Source organism: Candidozyma haemuli (assembly GCF_002926055.2).
Source record: "Candidozyma haemuli strain B11899 chromosome Unknown B_2014730914, whole genome shotgun sequence".
In the NCBI taxonomy this organism is placed as follows: Eukaryota; Fungi; Ascomycota; class Pichiomycetes; order Serinales; family Metschnikowiaceae; genus Candidozyma; species Candidozyma haemuli.
This window is the reverse complement of record NW_020289902.1, coordinates 243440-267147: the sequence shown is the minus strand read 5'-3', so window position 1 is coordinate 267147 and position 23708 is coordinate 243440. Positions and strand designations below refer to the sequence as shown.

At 46.9% G+C, this 23708-nt stretch overlaps 5 protein-coding genes across 5 annotated transcripts; 1 reads left to right on the top strand and 4 right to left on the bottom strand. All coding sequences in view use genetic code 12, as the record gives it.

Annotated features, from left to right (window-relative positions):
• Positions 1-812: 812 nt before the first annotated feature.
• Positions 813-4968, bottom strand: TPS2 (trehalose-phosphatase; the record flags this gene model as incomplete). The annotated part of the gene is made up of 2 exons (XM_025484710.1): positions 813-2048; positions 2341-4968. The coding sequence occupies 2 exons, from the start codon at positions 4966-4968 to the stop codon at positions 813-815; spliced, it is 3864 nt and encodes a 1287-aa protein (XP_025339641.1).
• Positions 4969-5930: 962 nt separating this feature from the next.
• On the bottom strand, positions 5931-7799 carry CXQ85_000986 (polyadenylate-binding protein; the record flags this gene model as incomplete). Its single annotated transcript, XM_025484709.1, has 1 exon — positions 5931-7799. The coding sequence occupies one exon, from the start codon at positions 7797-7799 to the stop codon at positions 5931-5933; it is 1869 nt and encodes a 622-aa protein (XP_025339640.1).
• Positions 7800-8462: 663 nt separating this feature from the next.
• Positions 8463-15491, bottom strand: CXQ85_000985 (uncharacterized protein; the record flags this gene model as incomplete). Its single annotated transcript, XM_025484708.1, has 1 exon — positions 8463-15491. The coding sequence occupies one exon, from the start codon at positions 15489-15491 to the stop codon at positions 8463-8465; it is 7029 nt and encodes a 2342-aa protein (XP_025339639.1).
• A 2679-nt stretch (positions 15492-18170) lies between these two features.
• Positions 18171-21567, top strand: RPS6A (40S ribosomal eS6 domain-containing protein; the record flags this gene model as incomplete). Its single annotated transcript, XM_025484707.1, has 2 exons — positions 18171-19278; positions 20882-21567. 2 exons carry the CDS (start codon positions 18171-18173, stop codon positions 21565-21567), a joined length of 1794 nt encoding a protein of 597 aa, XP_025339638.1.
• Positions 21568-21714: 147 nt separating this feature from the next.
• On the bottom strand, positions 21715-22932 carry CXQ85_000983 (uncharacterized protein; the record flags this gene model as incomplete). The annotated part of the gene is made up of 1 exon (XM_025484706.1): positions 21715-22932. One exon carries the CDS (start codon positions 22930-22932, stop codon positions 21715-21717), a length of 1218 nt encoding a protein of 405 aa, XP_025339637.1.
• Positions 22933-23708: the final 776 nt, after the last annotated feature.

The following is a 23708-nucleotide window of genomic DNA, read 5'->3' as shown; positions in this document are numbered from 1 at the left end:
ATTTTTTGGATTTGAAAAGTCGGAATCGGGTCATTTTCGCCCGCTGATTATGAATATCTTATTATTATCCAATTTCCATGAAAACTGGCCATTTTAACTGGGCCTTTTCTGTTTTTCGCAGCTTGCTGCCGACCCGTTAAGCCAACCTCGTTCGGCCCAGTTCGCGCGCCGCGATAGAAAAAGTGATGCCACAAAACCACAAAACCCTCAGGGCTCTGCCCTCCGAGGAAGAAGAGAGGAAGCTAAAAAGGACAAAGAAAAGGTAAAGAAAAAGTGAAAAAGTGAAAAATGGGGTGGTTGGGTTGTCTTGTCTGCAGGAAACCCTTCATTCCCATAAAAAACCATCCCTTTTTCCAAATCATTCCCAGTGTCTGGCGCATCGGCTGTGTAATTCTGTCAAAGCAAACAGACCAGGCCTCGAAAGGCGCGCCACAGGCCCAGAGGTGCGCTAGCACTATTGGAGACTTTTTGGTGTCAATTTTTTTCGCAGAGCAAGGCCAAGAAGAGGTAGAGATGAACAGCAAAAGCAAGTAGAAGGAGCAAGTAATGGAGGCGAAAGGTCGTTTTGAGCAACAAATGGTGGAAAGGCATAGTCCTTAAGTATGTAATTGTATTTTTGGAAGGGACGGGTAATTTAATTGGCAAAATTAATCTCTTGTCCCGTGCGACCAATTCTTTTTTATTGGCTTTCTTGCTGCAAATTAAGCTCGGTCGCTGCTCCAAACTTGCCGCCAGGCCTGAGGCGGTGTGGAACGTCTTCTCTAATTTTGGGTCCTGATTGGGGCCCTGATTGGGGCCCTGGTGGTCTTTCTCTAATTCTGGGCCCTGGTGGCCTCCTCGAACTTGTTAATAAACTCGTCAGCGGCTTCAACACACCAGAACTCTCCAGACGACTTGACAAATCCTAAATGGCCACCCAAGTCGGACTCCACCAATGCCAAGTATGGGTTGCTCTGAACATCGTGGATCGGTAAACGCACAGAAACAGCCGGGTCGTCAGTAGAGTTGATCGCAAGCACGGGAGTCTTGATCTTGTGGATGCGGCGCAAGGGCGAGCCTTCTCTATAATACTCGAAAGCGTTGTTGAACCCGACGCTCTTGCATGTCAAGCAGTTATCCCATTCGTAGGTTTTGAGCGATCTCTTGGCCTCCTCAATTCTTTCATCGGTGAAGAAATCAGGGTTGAAGTTCTGGAGCTCTTGCTTGTTCGATTTGATAAGCTTATTGAGGAAAGACGTCAAGCCCGGGTTAAGCACTCTACGACCCGTCAACGAACTGTCCACATGGTAAGCACTATCAGACAAATCCCAAGGACAGCCAATGAACACAGCAGCTTTAATAAGTTCCTGGACTTCTGGATCTTCACTTCCCAAAAGGTTACCCAAAATACAAGCACCAAACGAGAACCCAATGCCGTAGATAGGTCTGTGTGGGTACCTCTTTCTCAATTCAATAAGAACGTCCTTCACATCGTCAGTGGAAAAAGCACTGAAAAGCTTATCGGTGGTGATCTTCGTTCTGCAGCATCCACGAGAGTTAATCACCACCACGTCCCATTTGTACGAAGTGTGGTTGCCCAAGTATTCACCCAAGTTTCTGATAAGCGGTTCGTGAGAACCACCTGCCAAACCGTGAAGAACGACACAAAGCGGTTCTGTGGACTCACTATCTTTTGGATGCTGCTTCTCTTCGAGCTCCTCCTTGGTGAAAAATCTCGTACGAGGATGAAGCTTAGGCAGGTCCTCAGGAATAGTCTCTTCGTAGAGCTTCTTGAATTGCTCTTTAGACTCTGGCTCAGGAACCACCCAGTCTAACGATGCCTGACCACCATCCTTGTACTTGAACAATTCACGGCCATAGTACACCTTAAACCTGTCTTCACTCTTGTGCATGGCATAGTACAAGGTCTGAAGCGTACCATTGAAAAGAAGTGGGTTCAACCAGAGCTTTTTGGAAGTATCGATAAGAGGAAGGTCATTGTGGACAAAGTCATAGAGCGTTTTAGACGAAGAGATCTTGACCGATTCCTCGGGCTTCACCGTGTGAAGCTGAAGGTTAGCACGAAATCCCCAGTTTAAAATTCCCATTAACCAGCAATAGAGATATTTTGGGATGAACCGGGAGCTACTTATGCCGAGGGGACCGTTAGTAAATGGCGCGGTGTACGGGTGTTTTGGTCCTAACGTTTTTTCGCTTTTTTTTCGCAGCCACTGTGATTTATCCGAGGCTGGGGCTCAAAATGTTGGGAAAAACGGAAAATGATGGTTGTCGTATGCATTATATTTCTTGTCAAGTATCGTAGGGAAAAAAAAAATAAGTCTTGGAAACCTAATGGTTTACCAGGTTTCGTGAAGCTTCGTCCTTTTTCATCGTGGCAGCACGAATAGCCACCTTTGATCTCTCGCTCGATTGACTGTTAGCGACATGTCCTCTATCGTCTAACGCAACCGAACCAGCACTTTCAAATAAACTCACGTCTCCAGAAAGCAATCCCAACGTATCTATCACCTGTGAAGGATCGTTCAAATGGGATGTAGCAAGCGTTTCTTTTGCCGCAGGTCCAACGAGAACAGGGAAGACGCCGTAGGACCCCCACTCGTTCTTCGGTAACTCGTTCAAATGCCATGTAGCTTCGATATCTTTCAAGGACCTGAACATATCCTCGTCGGTCTTATCGTCACCTAGACACAACATGAAGTCGGGAAGTTCATTGGGTGAGATATCGTTAGCATCCAATTGAATCAGATGCGGGTTTTGCTTTTTGGCATGCCCGTTCAACACTAGACGCTTCACAATTTCACCTTTATTCAAGAACCGAGGACGCACCTCAATGTTGGCTTTACCTTCCATCACCTCAACATCGAATTCTTTCACAATACCGTCTTGTAGTTCTTTCCAGCACAAGTCAGCCTGGTACTTGCCCAACTCTGGGTCGGACCTTCGGTAGTGCCATGTCAAGGCCACTTTCTTCTTTTCAATATTCGACCCTGGCGTCACATCGGTATACTTTTTAAATACCTCCGCCACCTTAATTTGCCAAGACATGTCAAACGCTTCGGCTAAATTGTACCATTCGCAGCTTCCCACATCTTTCATGAAGCATCCATGCTCAGCCGACAAACCAACATTCTTAGAGCCCCACCACTTATCTAAAAATGCTTGATCTCTACCAGAGATAATCCAAATTTGGTTCTTTGGGTCTGCTGCCAACTTGTCCACAATCAGGTGCAACCGTGAAGAAGGAATAGCAGCTGCTGGATCTTGCACAATCGGCGTTAATGTTCCATCGTAGTCAAACAAGAATAACCGCCTTTCCAGGTTTTTGTAGTTGTTCAACAACAAGGGTCTGTTCAAAGTAGGCGTGTGATGGGTTTGGTGAGTCTTTTCCACATGGCTAAGAAGGTTCTCCAAGAATGTGGACGTCCACACCTGGATAGTGTTGGATGTGACACGATCATAAAGTCTTGCTTCAAGATGTGACTTATCCTCTGGATCCATTCTTAGACACTTATTCATTGTCTTTGCTATACTGACAGAGTCCCATGGGTTGACCAATATAGCATCGTTCAATACTGATGCGGTACCGGTAAACTCCGAAAGGATCAATGGCGAGTGGTTCTCCTTCTGGCAAATGACAAACTCCAAGGATGTAGTGTTCATGCCGTCACGAACAGATGTAATAAGACACAAGTCTGCCACTCTCAAGAGTGCCAAGTACTCATCCTTACTGATGCGAATCTGGTAGTGAAGAACAGGGGTATGATTGAGGTTTCCAAAACGAGAGTTGATCAGTGTAACCAAATCAGATACCTTCTTCTCAACTCGCGTGTCGTGGGAGTATCCAGGTGAAGAGATTTGAATGAGAACGACCTTGTCCCTCCATTCAGGATACATTTGCAAGAACATTTCAAACGCCTGGAGTTTCTGTTGAACGCCACGAACAGAATCCAATCTGTCCCTGCCCACGATAATCTTCTTATCGGCGTAAATCTCCCGCAACGCTTTCACCTTTTCGTCTATGGTAGTATCCTGGAAAGCGTCATGCTCCACACGCTTAGTATCAATGCCAATAGGTAACGTCTCTGTCGATATCGACGAGCCGTATGCATTTACACTGCGCTTAGTCACGTCATAGCCTAAAACACGAGCACAGCAGCTCAAAAAGTGTCGCTGGAAAGACTCGCTCTGGAAAGATATTCTATCAGCGCCCAAAAGGCCGTCAAGCAACTGGGTCCGTTTAGCAAGACAACGGTAGTACTCCGAAGAAGGGAACGGAGCATGCATGTAGAAGCCAATAAAGGCGTTTGGGAACTCCATCCTCAACAATTGAGGCAACAACATTAGGTAGTAGTCATGGATCCAGATGATATCGCCAGGTTTATAGATGGCCTTGATTTTCTGAAAGTATGCCTCGTTGAAGCGAACATAGTCGTACCATTCCTGGCCCTCCTGGGCCCCATCGATCGGCTGGCCCTGGATGTAGTGAAACACCGGCCAGATCACTTTTTCAGCATACCTTCTCCATCTATCCTGGTCTTTTCTCAACAACCAAACCGGATGCACGTTATCCGAGTTCAACGTCAGTCTCATCTTCTTCTCAAGGTCCAGTTTATCCTCATCGTCCAAATACAAAGGATCCTCCTTGATATTGTCCAGATGCAAATTGCTAAGCTTACTGCTCTTGTTCACCAACTCTCCAGTCCAACCGATAAGGTGACTCTCCCAGTCTGTCTCGTGCTGAAGGAAAAGCACCGACAGGTACAACGCCAGCTGGCCCCGAATTGGGTCCACCGACCAAGTAGTTTGCCCCAGAGCACTGTTCACCTTACTGATCTGAGTAGGCAACGACAGTACTACACTGAGCACCCGTCCAGATAAGCTGAGTTTCTCGTTGTTGGCGTACGCCTTGGGCGACACCGTAGGGGTATCTGAAGGGTAAGCCTTCAATTGGTCATACACAGAAGGCATTGCAGAAAGCAGTAATGTAATGGTTGGCTAATTATATGGGAAAAAGAAGGTGGTGTAGAAACGTGAAGAAGGTGGTGTCACGATAGGAGGACGGCAGGTAGCCCGGAAGATCTATGCGTCTAGGAGCGCCAGGTTGCTATGGGAAGAGGGAGGAAGAAGGGTGGTTGGGAAAGTAGTAGGTAAAAAAAGGAAGGTCTGGGGGAACTTGGGGGTATTTATAGTTGAATTTGGTGATCACTTTTTGGGCGTTTTTTAGCGCCGCTGGTGTGTTTACTATGGGGTATGTCTCAGGTGCACTTAGGTGGACCTGCCTTTTGCAGCCATTAAGGTAGAGAAAGAGGAAGTTCCGTGATGGGCAAATATGGGAGGATATTGATACGTGGCAGGGGGAAGGTAGTATTCTGGAAGATGAATGGAAAGAAGGCTTTTTGGGATTTGGAATTTTAGGGGGTTGGTATGGGAGTTGGTGGAGGGTTAGAGGTAGGAGGTTTACTAGTATGTCTCAGAAAGCTTAAGCCTTGGATTGGTAGTTTATTTGGAAGAAGGGGTAGGGGAGGAGGAGTCAAGGCTTGGCAGTTTAATGGTTTCAGTTTATGTCTTTCTTTTTTTTTTTTTTTTTGTTTTTCATTTGGTGGCTGTTTGTGGAAGTAGGGAATGGTGTCTACGTTTGTAGTATTTACGAGAGTTCATGAATATCATGGTTTTCTGCTACTTATGCTAAAAATTGAAAAATTTCATTTTTTATAAATTTCTTCATCCCATTCAATCGAAAGAGACTTATCGTCTCTTTCCTGTCTCCATCACGTCTCTGCTACGTCGCTACAAGGAATTCTCATGTTTTTTCTTTTTTTCATGGTATATATATCTCATCCAATTACCCATCCAAAAATAAAAACTAGTAAGCAAACATTCAGAACTAGAAATTAACTATTCTCTGTCGTCACTGGCAGAATGTGGCAGATTTAAGCCTCGGTGGTGGCCTCCTCAGAAGACTTCTTGTAGTCCTCGTAGGCAGTCAAGGCATCCTCAAAGTGGGTGCCGAACAACTCGTCGTCCTCCAACAAAGCCAAGATCTCCTGGTTCTCCAAATCCAACATCATACCGGTAATCTTACCAGCAGCCTCTGGCTCGTCAGCCTTACCAGTAGAAACAATCTTAGGGTACAATTCCTCACCCAAGATTCTCTTCTGCTGCTCAGCAGGAGCGTTGGCAATGATGGCAGCCAAGTCTCTGGCCTTGGTTGGGCCACCCTTCTGGCCACGGTGTGGTGGGAAACCACCTCTCTGTTGGCGACCGTTAGGACCCTGGAACTCACCACCGTACATTGGTGGCATGCCGTACATTGGGACTGGCTGGCCGTTTGGACCAGCTCTTGGCCACTGACCCTGTGGTGGAGGCATCTGGCCTCTTGGCATCATCATCTGAGGGTTTGGTGGGAATGGACCGTTGCCGCCTCTACCGTTACCTGGGAAGAAACCTGGCTGTTGACCGTAGAACATTGGTGGCATGAACTGGCCTGGCATACCGCCGGCAGCAGCATTCTGCATTCTCATCTGGTTACGAGCGTGAATCTGCTGCTCCAACTGAGAACGTCTGACCTCCTTACGCTGGGCAAGAGCGACGTACAATGGCTTACCGACAACCATACGCTGGTTCATCTCGGTGATAGCCTTGGTGGCCTCCTCTGGGGTGGAGAAGCAAACGAAACCGAAGCCCTTAGACTTGCCAGTCTCGTCAACCATAACCTTGGCAGAGGTGATGGTACCGAAAGGCTTGAACTCCTCCTCCAACTGCTCGGAGGTGACGGTGTCGTCCAAGTTCTTGACGAACAAGTTAACGCCCTGGTACTTGGACAACTTCTCCAATCTGGTGGACTCGTACTGCTTCTTCAACTCCTCGATTCTCTCTCTCTTCTTCTGAGCTCTGCCGACGTAGATCTTCTGGCCGTTGATCTCCTGGTCGTTCAACTCATCGACGGCCTTAACAGCAGACTCGTGAGACTCAAAGTTGACGAAACCAAAGCCCTTAGACTTACCCTCGTGGTCCTTCTCAAAGTGGAGAGAAGTGATTTGACCGTAAGGAGAGAACAACTTGGTCAACTCGTCCTCAGAGTACTCTGGGCCAAAGTTCTTGACGAACACGTTGGTGAAGTTAGCCTTCAACTCCTCGAACTTGGACTCACGGTCCTTCTTGGAAACGTGCTTACCGACGTACACCTCACGGTCGTTCAAAGACATACCGTTGACGCTGTCAATAGCAGACTCGGCAGACTCGGCGGTCTCGTAGTGGACAAAACCAAAACCCTTGGAGTTGCCAGCCTCGTCAGTAGCAACCTTACAGGACAAGACGTGGCCGAAAGCAGAGAAAGTGTCGTGCAAGGCCTTGTTGTCAATGTCAGGGTGCAAGTTCTTAATGTAGATGTTACCATCACCGTTTCTTCTCAAAGATGGGTCTCTCTGAGACCACATGATACGGCATGGTCTACCCTCAATAGGAGAGTAGTTCAACTCCTCCAAAGCAGTCTCACCATCCTCGTGCTTGTGGTAGTTGACGTAAGCGTAACCCAAGGACTTCTTGGTCACGGCGTCACGGCAAACTCTGATCGAAGAAACCTGTCCCAATGGAGAGAAAAGTTCGAACAAAGCAGCCTCAGACACGCTAGGGTTCAACTCTCCCACATACAAGGAAGCAGAAGTGTCGGCCACAGAATCGCCCTCACCCTGAGCAGCACCTTCAGAAGCGGTGTTCTCTGGCTGGGTGGAAGGAGCGGTAGAGTCGATGTTCAAGTTGTCCATGGACTCAGTGATTTGGGTTGCGTCGGAGGCAGACATGGTTGATTTTATATTTTTTTTTATTTTTTTAAACGGTTTTTCTGATTTTTTTCTTTTTTTTTAGAAAATAGGTACGAACGTTTTAATGAACAACGGCGAGGCTGGGCTCTGGCGATTATTCAAGTTAAAAATCCGTAACGGTGGGAGGCAGAAGCTGGAGATTTCTCTGAGAAAAGGGAAAACCTTTCAAGAAAGAAAAAAAAATCATCGTTGATGGCTCTTCGTCTGAGAACTGGCTTGTGTGCAGGTCACGAACTCGGTTTTTATACCTTCACTTTTTTCTGTTGTTCTTCGCCGTTACTTAATTACCCGGAGTGGCGTCCTGGAAGATATGAGTCCCGCACGACCATTGATTCCAACAAAGGCAAGTATAAGAAACCAAAGAATGAAAAAGAAATTGGTTGAGGAGAAGCTGGGGGAGTGGGAGTATTGGTTTCTGTTTTAGTTTCGTGTTCTAGGCTGGAAAGTTGGGGAATAGCTGAGGGTATATTGGTAACTGGTAGGCTTACTTTTCGCAGCCACCGGTGCTTAAGAGGCCCCATACTTAAGAGGCATACTTAAGCGACTTGCTGGATAAATGTCTTACATTCTTCCTGGTCGGACGACCTTCGGCATCATTTCTTTATTTCTATGTATTTCCAGGGCTAGCGCTGCTGATCCTGGTTACTTCTTTTCTAACACATTCACGTATCTTCTCTTTGGCTTGCGGCCTCCAGATGGAGCACCACTGCTTAACGATAAAAGATCATCCAAGTTGGCATTGGCTAAGTTTCCTCTAGGCTTGGCCCTTGCACCTGCTCTAGATGGTCCGCCTGGACCAGAAGCTGGAGCTTTGGGTCCTGAAGGTGCCGAAGGTCCCGAAGGTGCTGAGGATGATTCAGATGGTCCTTCAGATGGTCCAGCAGGCGATGGAGCATCAGATTTTGGCTCAGGTGCTTTAGGTGCAACCTTCTTCTTCATAGGAGGTGGTGGAGGCGCCACTTCCTTGATTTGTTCATCTATTGGTCTGCTTCCGTCAATCCACCTGTTGTGTTCCTCGCTGAAGTAGAAGGTGTTCTTGGTTCCGAGCTTGGCCTTGATGGGCTTAGGCTTATCGTCAGTAGCCTTCTTACCTCTCAACTTACTGAGCCAACTTTCGCTTTCTGGAGTTTGTGAGCCTTGCGCTTTCTTCTCCTCCTTTCTCTTCTTGGCCTTTTTATCTTCCTCATCTTCTTCATCCTCTGGAACAGGAATGTAATCATGAACGGTATCATCCTTCACCTCGTACTGCTGGTACATCACCGACTGCTGTGACTGAGATAACTTACTCGAGAACAAGCCATTGTGGCCAATCACTGAGTTGGCTCTAGTAGTATACTCTGGAGAGCCTGGAATCGAGAAATCCTCGAGTCCACCTTCCACGCCGGCTTTCTCGTGTTGGAATGGGTTCGCATATGGAGCCCTGGCAGTTGGAGAAACAACTCTTCCTGGCATTGGTGGCTTAGGCTCATCAGATGCTTCCATGCTCTCTTCAACACCGTAATCCACACTGACATCGACATTAGCATTGACAGGAGGCTTACTTGCCTGCTCTTCCTTTGGCTCCTCTGGTTCCTTGTGTTCTTCGGGGCCCTTCGGAGCATATGGATTTCTGGCTTGTGGAGCGTAAGGATTCTTTCTTCTACCAGGTGGACCGTTTGCTCTTGGTGGTCCTCTAGCAGGAGGTGCATTAACAGGAGGCTTCTCTTGTGCTGGAGGCTCGGAAGGCTGTTCAGCTTCTTTCTCTTTCTCCTTCTCCTCCTCCTCCTTAGGAGCCTCTGGAACCTCAGGTTTCTTAGGCTCTTCAGTCTTTGGAACATCGCCATTCAGCTCTTCTGGGTTAGGGCCTTCATGCATGGAAACGTTGGGGGTCGATCTCTCTAAAAAGTCCTTGTGTTGCGAAGGGTGAGGAGAAGCGTACTTATTGGCCGTCTTGCCTGGTCCATACCTGTTAGAACTCGTTCCACGAGCCTGTCCTCTAGATCCACCAGGTGCGTAAGGATTAGACCTTGGTGGAAGAGCCTTTCTCGTTGAAATAGGTGGTGGTGCAATGGATTCTTCAGATGGCTTCTTGGCTTCCTCTTCTTCTTTCTCTTCTTCTACCTCTGGTTCAGCAAGTTTAGGCTCCTCCTTCTCCTTCTCATGCGGTGGCGCCACGTTGCCTTGCGATGGGCGATGGCTCGAAGATTCCTCTGACTTCTCTTCAATCGTGGATGGTACATGGTTCTCCTCGTTCACATCAATGCCATCTTGTACCTCACTTTGCAACAGGGATGTGCGGAAATGGCCTCTTTCAAGACCTCTAGGCGAACGTTCCATGATTGGATGTTCATTTGTGTCATCAAGATCAGGCAACTCAAATCTACCATGATGATCATGATCACGATGAACGTTATGCTGCTGAGGACTCATGTGCGACACAATTGACAGAGCCGATACCTGTCCTGAGCGATTGCTGTACATCGGATTGCGAGGAGGTTGTGGCTGTCTTGGAGCAAACGAAGAAGCCTGTTTGAGTGGAGGCTTCTGTTCTTCATTGACCGGGCTAGGGTCAAGAGCATTCACGCTCGACAGTGATCCATTACTGACATGATTCTTGTGGAACGAAGGCTGCAGTTGAATGCTTGGTGGGGCTGGCTGATGGAAGCTTGATGGGCCCAGTATAGAAGGAGGGCCCTTCTTCAAGCTTCCTGGTCCTCCTGGGGCATATCTCAGCGGGTTAGAGCGACCTTGTTGTTGCATCGGGCTGAAGTCACCATGGCCAGCAGGTGCAGACGCAAGTGAAGGCGTCCTGTTTAAGTCAGGACGATATTGAGATCCATTTGGGATCTGGGTAACATCCAAAGCCGATGCATTACGGGAGACTGAGGGACTGAACTTACTGAAAATACCAGTGTCCTGAGGTTTAGGCGTTGAATCTTCACCGCCAATGAACTTATCCAAATGTCCCCACATCTTGTCCAAGTTGACCTTACTGATCTTAGCACCAAGCCAACCAGAATCTGTTGCTCCAGAGTTAGATAACCTGATAAGCAAATCCTGGAATTCTCTAGTCATAGGAGCTTTCACATATGGTGACCTACCAAGTGTCCTGATAACGCTTCCGATTGAGTCACAATATTTTCTTGCCTCATTGTAGCAGCCAAAGTCAGCAAGAGCTTGAGCACGTCTTAACTTGTACAGAAGCAAATGGGGCAACCCTGTAGGGGGTACCATGTTATTAGTGACAGGCGATACCAGCAAGACGTACTCGTAGATCTCTGAATAAACTGAAGTCAGAGTAAAAACACCAACTGCCTCGAAAGATGCACCATTTGTGAGAGGGGTAGGAGTCATGACTATACCTCCAATAATGAAGCAAAGCTCACTGGCAGTATTCATGTTCGAGCTTAACAAAAACTTGCCAAAGTCCACTAAGAAGTCAGTGTTGCAGTTATTAACGATTGCAGCGGCGATGATTTCCTTGTAGTGCATTCTGGCGAATTCACCTTCTGTAGTAACATTCTCAAAATCGCTGATAACACCAGCAGAATTTCCAACAAATATCTTCATAAGGATAGGCATCAAATGCTGCACCTTTGCAATCTGGCCCTTCTGGAATGGGAACGAGATTCTGGCATAGTCCGAAGCGACCTTGGCGAACCTTTCGTGGCCAATCGAGGAAGCAATGATGAAAGAAAGAGCCCAGTCACCTTTAGACATTGCGATAGACAATGCTTCTTCGGTCTTTCCTGTTTGAATCAAGTTCCAAACAGTGTTGATACCCTGGTTGTCGAGTTTGTATGCATTGGCCGAGATGCCATGGCCTCCAACCGCCATATTCACACCTGAAGTTTCTTGAGAATAATCCACATTAGGCGTGAGGACCTTAGCAATTTCGAGTAAGAGTTCATCGCTCTTGAAGTTACCGTCAAACTTAACAAGAAGATTGAGAATCTTTGCTAACATAAGCTCGTCGGACGAAGGATTCTCAGCTTCCAATGCAACAATTACTTTATGCAACCATGCCTCCATGTCCTTTTTCTTGACCTTGCCCTTCACCAATGGTCCAGGGAAATCACTGTAAAGCTTGTGATTCTTTGCAACATCTGCCACTTTATCCACGTGAATCGTCCTGATCACTGGATCAAATGAACTATAAGGTTCATATGGAAGTAAGTAGGCAGCATTTTGAGAGTTACCCCAATGAAAGATAGGGAACTGCCTTTCTAATAACGCTGCAGGGTTGACCTTCGAAACAGAATGGGATTTACCTGGTCTGTTCAAAGAAGTGCCTCTTGCCCTAGGACCAGCAGTATGGAACCCTGGAGGGGGCACAGCACCTTTAGCATGTTGCTGGGTAGGTGGGGGCGCACCTTGAACTGGAGCATACGGATTGCCTTCCTTCGCCTTTCCGCCAATGATGGAACTCGTTCTAGAATGTCCTCTTGCGCTAGGGGCGTAAGGACCAGAAGCTGGAACGTAAGGGCTGGTTGAAGCACCCTTATCATTTGGTCTTCCTTGGATCGAAGTATTGATACTCATTCTTGGAGACTTATGCGGATCTTGAGGTCTTCCACCCATATTAGGGAATGGCTGGGCACCCTGGTTTTGCGAAGGAACCACTGGCTGAGCCATTGGCGCATGAGGAGAGAATCCAGGTCTTGTATTTTGTGGAGGACCCATTGCAGCTTGTTGGCCTGGTGGTGGCACAAAGCCAACTGCCTGAGGAGGAGGTCCAGGCATACCAGCGGTGTGTGATGGCTGAGGAGGCATTCCCTGAGGAGCAGAAGGAATGGGTTGATACCGGTTCTGAGGGGGCTGGACAGTTCCAAGTGCTGGTTGAGGAACCTGAGGACTAGCATGTGCTGGGTTCTTAGGTTGCAATGCAGCGTAAGGATTCTTCGGCGACTTAGCTGGCAAGGAGCTATGTGCACTGGCTGGGCTGAGAACGTTCGGCTTCTCAACGCTACGGTTGCGGTCGTGTGAAGCGGCAGCAGCTCTTCCAGGTCTCGAGGCTGGCTTCACTGCACTAGCAGGATACTCTTCGAAGAAGCTCTTTTGGGCAGCAGGAGGTGCGGACGGACCCATTGCTGCTGACGCAGAGGGAGGTGATGCAATTGATGAGATGTTTTCATTGCCTGCTGGAGCATTAGCCATGTTAGGCTGCCTGACAGGAGGAGAAGTCAAAGCGTTAGGGCTATGCTTCGACGCAACCCTTGGAGCTCTCGTAGGTGGCTTCACTAGACCCATAGGGAAGTCGTATGCATCATTCTTCTTTTTAGCAGCATTAAGCTGTTCCTTCACTTCATCTCTTTGAGTATTCTGGGCCAAACGCAGAGGGTGGAATTCAGTTGTGACAGCTGTCAGTTTGGACTCGATGTTAGGGCCCCTTGGTTTAACTGCCGTTACAAGGCCAGCCTTTGTTGGTTCCGCTGCTTGAGGAGCATAAGGGTTTCCTCCTGGTGCAGAAGGAGCAGCAGGAGCAACGGGAGCATATTTCAGCGAAGGAGCGTATTTTGACTTAGCTGACGAAACTTCAGGAGCTTTATGGGTATGCGGTTGAGGAGCTTGTTGTGGTTGACCTTGTGGAACCGGGGGATAAGATGGCTGAGCCACCGGTTGAGCAGGCGGCTCGGTTGGTGCCTCGTCCTCAAGGAATTCCTCATCCAAGAGCAAGTCCTCGTCCAAATCAAGCATTTCTAGAGCTCTCAGCTTATTGTTCAAGCTTTCATCGGCATCCTGCGTGTCATTGGCACGATGGTGAATGACAGTGTCATAATTCTCCTGCTCATGTTTCTGTCCCTCGTCCTGAGGCAACACGGGAGGAGGAGATTCACTTTCGGCAAGGAAACCGTCATCATCCAAGATGCTATCTAGGCCATCATCATTCAAATCAAGATGGTCTTCATGCTGTGTAGGTTCGTGTTCGTTGTGGCCTTGTTCTTGTTCAGGATCTTCTTGGTTAGCAATTTGATCAAAGAACTGTGACTCGCCCTCTGGGTATTGTTCCTGTTGACCTGGGAACTCATCATGAGCAGCAGTAGCATTGTCATTCTCCTCCCAAGGCAAAGACGTCTGTTGGTGATGATCGTTCTCGTAAAGGTGACCTTGGTCATTTTCTTCATATCCTTGATGCTCCTCTAGCTCATGCTGTTGGTATTCCTGAACCTCGTCCTGTTGCTCTTGAACCTGATCTTGAACCTGATCTTGAGCCTGATCTTGAGTTTCATGCTCTGGGAAGTCTTGCGGAACCTCCTCATCCTGTAAAAATTCTTGCTCGTGAGTGACATGCTCTGGAGCCGTATTTTCGTGGGCATTATGCTCTTGGAAGTCGTTTTCCTCAACATGGCTTTCCAGAATGTCATGTTGCTGAGATGGATCTTGCAAGAATTGCTCTTCACCATAGCCCTCTTCAGTCTGCTCGTTCGCAGGGTTCCAAGCATCATCTCCCTGGAAATTGTCAGCAGCTTCTTCTTGGTCCCATGGAGCTGCATGGGATGACTCCTCTATTTTGGCGTCTTGACCTGATGCTGTGTTTTGAACCTCTTCCAAATTGACATCAACATCTTGATCCCACGGATCATCATCAAGTTCATCATCGTCGTGGTCCCATGGATCCTTCTCATGTTCTATACCAGGCTCACCTGAATGTGGAAAAGATCCATCGGTGTTGTGATGTTGTTGAGCAGCTTGTTGATCCCAGTAGTGGCTTTCAGCTCGATCCTCCACAGGGTTTTGGAAATACTGATTATCTTGGTGCCATTTCTGAGCATCATCTTGAGCATCCTGGTCAGCATCATGTCCATAAGCCTCTTCATGCGTTTGGGTATCCTGTTGTTCATGCGTTTGTTGTTGAGGCTCATGGGCTGCCTGGTTGAGCTGCTGGCTCTCTTCAAGCTCTATGTTGGTGTAAGCATCCCAGCCCGAAGCATCTTCATCTTGATTCTCTTCATCCCATGGCAAAGGCAAGGATCCTTGAGTGCTGAAGTTTTCCTGGTGTGCTCTTGGCTGGTTGTTTTGGTTACCTTCCCAAGGCACTTCAAATGGAGGTTGGCTCCATGGAAGGGACGACTGGTCCGATTGAGCAGACTGTTCGAGATTCTGGTGATCGTAAAGCTCTTGGTCGTGCTGGTACTGGTCAAGTTCATGCTGTTGTTGATGCTGTTGTTCAGTCGCTGTAGGCTGGTTCTCTTCCCAAGGTAGAGACGTAGTAGCTGCATTGTCCCATGGCTGACTTTCCTGATTCGAAGTTTCAGTTTGCTTTTGGTCGTCCCATGGCTCGCTTTGTTGTAGATCAGACAGATCTTGGTTCTCCTGCCAATTCTGACTCTCTTGACCTGGCCATGGCAAATCCTGCAGTTTTTGACTTTCCTGTTGTTCCTCTTCATCCTTCTTATCGTCCAAAACCGGCTGTGGGTGGTCAATTACATTCGTAGGCGGTCTGACAGCAGCACGGCGAGGTGGAGGAGCGCCAGAAGATGCACTTTCGTCAGACTTGGAGTTCTCCAAACTCAGCGAGCTTTGAGGAGGTTTAGCCCTTCTTGGAGGAGGACCCGGAGCAGGCTCATCCAGCGCCTCATTGGTTGAAGACGAAGGTGTTGGTCCTGAAGGTATAACGTCGCTGGCTAAAGCAGTCAAGTCAACTCTATGGTGATTCGGCCGGCCGGCCGCTTTTCTTCTTCTGGAACTCATGACGAGAAAGGAATGGAAACTCGCCCTTCACGTTGTCCAGAGACTAGTATTGGTTGGTGCTTGAGTAGCCTTGTTTGTTGTATGTAGTGGAGCTTGAAGCGTGTTATTTGACAGTGCCAACGACTGGCGCGTGTGTGCAGGACGTTTAGTTGGATAGAACAGACTATTTGACCGAACCGGCCAACAAATGGAAAAATTTGGCAGCTGGTGGGTTTTAATGTGGTTGATTAGAGGAGTTTGAAGGGGACTGTGGTTTATTTGGAAGTGCTGGGTGGGAAGGGATGTTTGGTGGGAAGGCTGTTGGACGTCCATGGTGAAACCACGAGGCTCCAGATGAAAAATTGGTGATCCACTGGAAAATTAAAAAAATAGTGGTTTTGGTGATGTTTCTGGTTGAGCAATGAAAAGGAGTAATTGTAACTGTGTCTGATGACTTTTGTGTGTGCTGGTTTGGTGATGATTGGAGATGGTGGTTTTTCGCAGCCATTACTGAGCCAGTGTCCACAGTACAAGGGAACCAGAAGATATGGGGTTAGAGGGAGGGGCATTTGGTTATGGGATCTTTTATTGGACATTTTCGTGTGGCTTTCTTTTCTTGGTTTGATATGTTTGGTTCATGGGTAGACCTTATAGATATATGGGTACACTGAGAAGGAAAGAGGACTAACTTAGGATAATTACTAGGAGCTTAGACATATATAATTGTGGGGATACTATAGGTAATAATAGGAACTATTTTTGACGTCATTTGTGCCTTAGAAAGGGATATAGATAGAGATAGTTCAAACGAGAGGAAATCCATAAGTTGTAGGAAAGGTTCTTCTACCTACACATTTAAGTTCACCTCTTGAATAGAAAACGAATAAAGGTTTGCTCTAATTCATTAACAAGAACGTAATATTCTTTTAAACATCTTCACCGGAATTGCTTCTTTTAATCAGCTAACATAACCCCATATGCCCCACAAACACAATTCATTAACCCGATCCATAGAACAGCCATCCCGGGTCCATAACTTCCGGATTCATCCATCTATTTCCATTCTGGACCTTCTCCTAGGCACCTTTCAGGTACCACAGCCCTTTCTAACAAGATTGTCCGTTGATCCAATTTTCCATTACTTTACCGAACAATAGATTTAAAATTAGCCATGCTTCGATCTCCAAAATTCTTCTTCTTAGCGGTAAGGGGTACTTCAAGGAACAGCAAAGCCTTTAGGGCCCCCAACCCCGTTTTCTTGACATCACCAACTTACTTTCCGGTCTTAACTCCATCCACACAGCCCTTGAAAAACCTTCTCTAACTACTACGAACGGCTTCCTTTCCAAATATAGATTCTCCAGGTGCATGGACCTGTCAATTTTCAGCTTTGGCCAAGACGAGACGAAAGCGTCCAGACCGAACACGTCTATCCAAAAAGGGGAACTTTGCATCAAATACGGCTCCGCTAAGACCTACGTCAGTCCCCAGGTGCCTTATGTCCAGAGGGCCCGCATATTTTGCAGCCAGACCCCAGTAGACAATTGACAATTGACAATTGACCTTGGTCAATTGGCAACCAATTCTTTGAATTGAGCTACGATTGAATGTCCTTGAAGCAACTCCCTCCACCCACTCACCCTCACTCACTCAACCAATGGTCCTTGTCAACCCTAGATCCTATCTCAATTCATCACCACCACGACTCAGCCTACTGAACGTAAACGCATTGTCCCCAGAATCACCATCTAGCCACTTTCACCGCCAGATCATACGTTAAGCTGTGCATCAACGTCGGGACGCCAACCCCGAAACCATACTTTTCGGAACTAGCGGTCCATCACCACCAAGAAAAAAGAGAGAGAAACAGCCACCCCCAGAACAACCAGCAAAGCCCTGGACCCATCGTGAGGCTCTTTCTTTTCTGGCGCAGCAGCAGCAGCAGCAGGTCCCATCTTACTATGTCCAGCTACGTCTGGCTACTTTCCCACCATGCGTGTTGCAGTTTGCAGCCTAATTTTTTTTGCATCCAACCGCCGCATACACTGTTCCAGACCCCAACAGGCCCAGCTGTTCCACCCAAACACACTTATTTCAATTTACAGTTCAGTTAAACCTGCTACTTAATCCACGTAAATCCACCTAAATCAATTCCCTTCCTCCAAAACTTCCCAAAACCCATAAACCCCAAACCCTCCATCAGGTGTTTCTCAGTCCATCCACCTCATCCTGCCTCTTCTGCCTGTCTCTGGCTGCCTCAGCCACATTTCTACCGAGCCTGAGCCTTCTTGTCATTTCACGTACGGTACCACCAAAACCCCGTCCAGCCAGCAGAAACACGTTAAATTTTCATGTACTGTTGCAACTCAGCCTGGCTGTGGATCTCGACGTTTTCTAGTTTTTTTTAACCATTGTAGCCTTAATTGTCTGAATACTTAAGAGTGGGAGGCCTTCGCGAGTCTCTCTTTTTTTAGGCCTCTTTTTTTTTTTTACCTTGTCCTTTTTTTTTCCTGTTTGTTCTGTGCGGATGCCAATTCATACAAGCTTCCATCGCCTGTTCGCTTCTATTTATAAGTACCGCTGTTAGATCTCTCCCAACGGCGCTTTATCTGTCAACACAAAACCGTTCCCGGCACTCCATTCGACGCAGCCGTTCTACCTTAATAACTGACTCCTTTATATTTTTTTTGTCACTTGACTATGGGCAGAAGAAAGATTGCCATTGAGCCCTTGACTGACGACCGCAACAGAACTGTCACGTTTGTCAAGAGAAAGGCTGGCCTCTTTAAGAAAGCTCACGAATTGGCTGTGCTTTGTCAGGTCGACCTTGCTGTGATCATCGTGGGGAATAACAATAAGATTTATGAGTTTTCGTCGGTGGATACGCCTGAGCTCATCAAGAGCTATGGCCATTGCGATATCCACGAACAGAAACTGCCTGAAAACTATGGCAATTACAAGAAGAAGTCCCATGTTCACTTAAGGGACCGGAGCCATAGAGACTCCAGGCCTCCGCTTCTGCCTAAACAGGAGCTCCCCGATGTGCCTGTGGATGATGCTGATTCAGATTACGATTCCGAGTCTCCTGAGCCTAAACGCCATAAACCGCTGAAACCGTCCCGCCAGTCGACTCCTTCGTCCATGTACTCGTCTAAACAACTGGTGGGCTCACGAATGTCTCAGTTTGCCGATGCTCCAAAGGATAAACCTCTGCAAAGACCGGTTTTGAGGGTTCAGATCCCTTCGGACGCTAAGAACTCGAGCAGCAACGACTCGGCAAAGACAATCACCGCTTTGGATACTAGTGAGAAGAAGCCACACATCAAGGAGGAGAATAATGGTCTGCAAGCGGGACGTTTCGAGGCATTTTCTAAATCAAAGGCTGCTCAGCTGAAAACCACTCCTCAGCTTCCGGTGCCTGCAATAAGCAAATCCCAAACCCTGAGCCCTTCATCTGCCATGGCTCCACAACTTCCGAGAAATTCTGGTATCCCGTTCTTTTCTTCCATACCTCAGGCCTCTCCTGGCCTGTATCAGCCTGCCATATTGCCTACACCAGTACTAAACCAAGTGTTTAATCAGCAGTATATGGGCCAGGTGAGTGCTACAGCCCATGGAGAGAACACTACAAACGAAGAAGGTGCTAACAATAATAACGAAAACGATGACCCGCAGAAATATAAACCTACTTTCCCGCCCCAGTTTGCTAACCCAGAACAAACACCCATGTCGGCTCTTCCGTCGCGGTACGTTAACGATATATTTCCTTCACCGTCTAATTTGTACCCTCTGCAAGACTGGCCTCTGGGTATGACATCTTTCCCGCCGAATATGCCCCATTATTTCGTGGGGATGGTTCCTTCGGGTAGTGGTACTACACCGATGACGGGGAACCCAATGTTTATGAATGCACGAGGGTCACTTCTGCTGGCAGTTGGAGGAGGAAATAATCCTTCTGCTGGAGGACAACGAACGTTCCCGCCCGGAGGGCAGAACGAGGAGCAGCTGGCTTCACAAAACAACCTGTCACAACCACAACCTGCCCAACAGAGTACATCCAACACACTGCCACAAAGTCTGGATATGTATATTGGTGGGCAATTTAACTACAAGAAGTAGCATCATGGGATTATAGAGGGGCCAGCCAGATGGATGGACGGCCCTACCGGACTTTGCTATGCAGTGGACCTCACGACGATGTATAAGAAGTGTATATTATGAAACGAATAAGCATGTATTTGAGAGATTTAATGATATGATTTTTAATGAAGGTGTAGATAATGAAGCTGTAGATAGGGTATTGCTTAGGTACGCCAGGTATTACTTCATAGCGACATGGAAGAAGAGGAGCAATGAAGAACGAAAATTGATTTAAAGGACATGGAAAAAGTGTTGAAGAACTGGTTAATGGTGTACTTATCTGTGACTATTGATAGGGGAGACTTCCAGCTGCTAAACACTAGAATGATATCTCCTGATTACAAGTCTGAACAATAACTTCTTTTACTCGATGAATAAGTCTAGAGCAGAATAGAAACAGAATATAAGGAATTATAAGGATTTTAAATGAAAACACTCACTCCTTAGGCCCATCTACTCTCACCATAAGCCTCATTTGCAGCCATTACTAATGCCCAGTAGGGTAATGGTCACCGTCAACTCTACCCTAAAGCACTCAACACATAAGAACTCCATTCTGTCAATTAACATTGAAATCAGCTACCTAGCCAAAGCAGCCTTTCTACCGTGATAATGCTACACTAATAAACAGCATAGCTTCTTCAGTACATTGAGCACTGAGCATACACTTTGGAGTAACCACTCAATTCAATTCCCCGACCAACCTCCATAGCACCCTCAGAACAACTCATTTCCATTACCTCACCCCTACGAAAACTAACGTACATCGCTTTTTTTTAAAAATACCTGCCATGTCCAAACTTACTACTATCCTTCACTGGGGTGGATGGGTGATGCGGGCTCGAGCCCTACCAATGTCTAGCTCCACGTGATCACTTTTTCGCACTATATTCAACCAGTATAACTAGGGGCCTGCACACAGAGCCCTTGGTTTCCCTGCGAGCGCCAACCCACACTACTGCGAAGCTGGGGGAGAAAAAAAAAATTCAATTTTCACCAGGCCCGCTTAAAAATTTTTCTTTTCATCTCCATCTAGGCTAACAAGTTCAACATGAAGGTATGTCCCAACGCCAGAAATCCATCAATACCAACGAGGAGACGAAGCAGTCAATGTGATCCCGCCGCCCGTCCATGTCAAATTCCCCCATCCGCCATTCCAGAGGCACAAACAATTGAAGATTCAAGAAACAAGAAACAAATATCCAATGACAAAGTCCCTCGTTCAAAAGCCAACACCGTACTAACAGAATAGTTAAACATCTCTTACCCAGCCAACGGTACCCAGAAGAGTATCGACATTGATGACGAGCACAAGTTGCGTGCTTTCTACGAGAAGCGTATGGGTCAGGAAGTCGAGGGTGACCTTGTGAGCGATGAGTTCAAGGGTTACATCTTCAAGATCACTGGTGGTAACGACAAGCAGGGTTTCCCAATGAAGCAGGGTGTCTTGCACCCAACCAGAGTCAGATTGTTGTTGTCTGAGGGCCACTCTTGTTACAGACCAAGAAGATCTGGTGAGAGAAAGAGAAAGTCCGTTAGAGGCTGTATCGTCAACCAGGACTTGTCTGTCATTGCTCTTGCTGTTGTCAAGCAGGGTGACCAGGACATTGAGGGTTTGACCGACACCACCACCCCAAAGAGATTGGGTCCAAAGAGAGCCAACCACATCAGAAAGTTCTTTGGTTTGACTAAGGAGGACGACGTCAGAGACTACGTTGTCAGAAGAACCGTCGAGAAGAACGGTAAGACCTTCACCAAGGCTCCAAAGATCCAGAGATTGATCACTCCTCAGACCTTGCAGAGAAAGAGAGCTTTGAAGGCCAAGAAGATCAACAATGCTAGACAGCAGAGAGACGCTGCCGCTGAGTACGCTCAGTTGTTGGCTCAGCGTTTGCACGAGCGTAAGGCTGAGAGAGCCGAAATCAAGAAGAGAAGAGCTTCCTCTTTGAAGGCTTAAGTGGAGCTTGTTCTTGGTTTTAATAATTCTCAGGCTTCGTTCACCCCCATCACCGTACTATAATTGGTATCTATAAATATCACCTTGTTCGAAAACGATGTAGAATAACCTACGCATTTGGCAAATGTGTATTATGCATTATCTTATTCATTTCACGTCAATCTTCTTACGTTTTTGCTGCTCCTCTTCCTCCTCAGATAAATCACGCTTCTTCACAAGCCGCTTGATATTCTCGTAAACCTGATCAGTGGTGAGGTTCGACTCATACGTGAAGTTCTTCTTCATGAAATTGCTCTTCTGTTCCTGGTACCGTGGGTCCCGAAGAAGCACTCGTAAATGAGTGTCAAACTCTTGCTCGGGTATTTGCTTTCCTGTAATAGGACACTTGATCGTTCTCTGTGCACCTGGTGTAGACTCTTTATTCTTACGTTTGAGCCTTGATTCACCTGCAGCTTTAATCTTCATGCCCTTTGGTACCTTTGGCTGTGGTTTTGCTTCCTCTGGCTGCTTTTCTTTCTCTTGCTCCTTATCCTCATTTTGCTCTGGAACTTCAACTGATGGTTCTTTCTTTGGTGCTGCCGTTGGAACTTCGATCTCCTTTGAACGAGCTTGCAAGGATCTATACATGATATCATCTCTTGATAACGGCACAGCAAGCTCAGAAACTTCGTCAACAGCATCAAAATTGACCTTTGCCACTAGTGTAAAGTTCTGCCAGTCGATAGAAGCATAATGTAGTTGTTTATTCTTTCTTTCTGTTTCTTCGGTCTTTTTCTCGATCTTATGCTTCTGTTCATAGACAGCCCGGTTATATGCTTTCTGAAACAAGTCAGGTTTCTCCTGTGATATGCTTTCAAGAATCTTTTTTGACTGGTGGTCTTTCTCTGGATCTTCCACCAAGTTAATCACTGTCTGGTACTGTTTCACCAATTTCATAAACAACGCATGAACCAGGTGTGAACGTTTCAAAAATGCAAATTGGCTTCTATTCCCACGTTGTTCCATATACTTGTAAAGTGCATCGATATGTCTGTTTGAATTGCAAGCCACATAGAGTGCAGTAAGCTTCACAACCTCAAGGTCAAACGACAGGATAGGCGGTAGGTCAGCAAGAAAACGTAGTTCATCGGGTTTTTCTAGAGGTTTCGTTTCGACCTTCTCTGTTTTCTCTTCAGTTTCTGGTGTTTTAGGCTTGGTAAGCAGAGCCTTATAGTATTCATGGTACTGATTGTCAGGCTTGAGGAAAGAGAACTTATCGTCGGTATCGTTCTTCAATAGTCTTTCTTCAAAGCCAGCACCGTTCTTAAGCACATAACGTGCAGTTTTTTCTATAGTATCTCGAAGCTGGACGGGTGGAATGGACATGTTTAGTATGGAGTGGTAGGTAGATGAGCTATCTTGATGTCGCATTATGTATAGGATGTGTTTTGGTGATGGTTGCAAATGGAATAGAGAGAGGTGTAAGTCGGCCTACACAAGCTCAATAGGGATACAAGAAAGGTTTAGGATGTTCATTTTTATGCGTAGTTTTTGGTTATGCTGTCTTTTTGTTCAAAAAATTGATGTGGAACGAGAAATCATTTATCTCACGATTCCGGGCACCTAGGCATTTGAAATTTCTACAGCAACTTTGCCAAATCCAAAGCCACACATTCCAAAAGTCAAAAATACACTTTTTTACCATCCCACTAAACCACCTGTTCCATCCCCAGATATCCCATCACCTTGCATCAATTGGCACTCTGGCCGAGTGGTCTAAGGCGCCAGGGTAAGGTCACCTTACCATACATTCCTGGTCTCTTCGGAGGCACGAGTTCGAACCTCGTGGGTGTCAATATTTTTTTAAATTCTCTTCCCATCTCTCCATTTTTTTGCTAAATATCACATTCCGAACGCTTTCCCCTTCATTCTCCATTCTTTTTCCTCCTGTTTCCCCCTTCGGCTTCTTCGGTCCCGGTCTGGAACAAACTATCCGCATCAACATCTAGGCATATCTTCACGTGATGCTCCTAGTAGCTTAGCCTCAGAAGCACATCTCCACGAAAAGGTCTCCACTAGGAACCACCTGGAACCAAATGATACATCTACATGATAGGTTGGATGCTGGTGCACACGCCCCGAGTAGTGGTGATGCAGTGAAA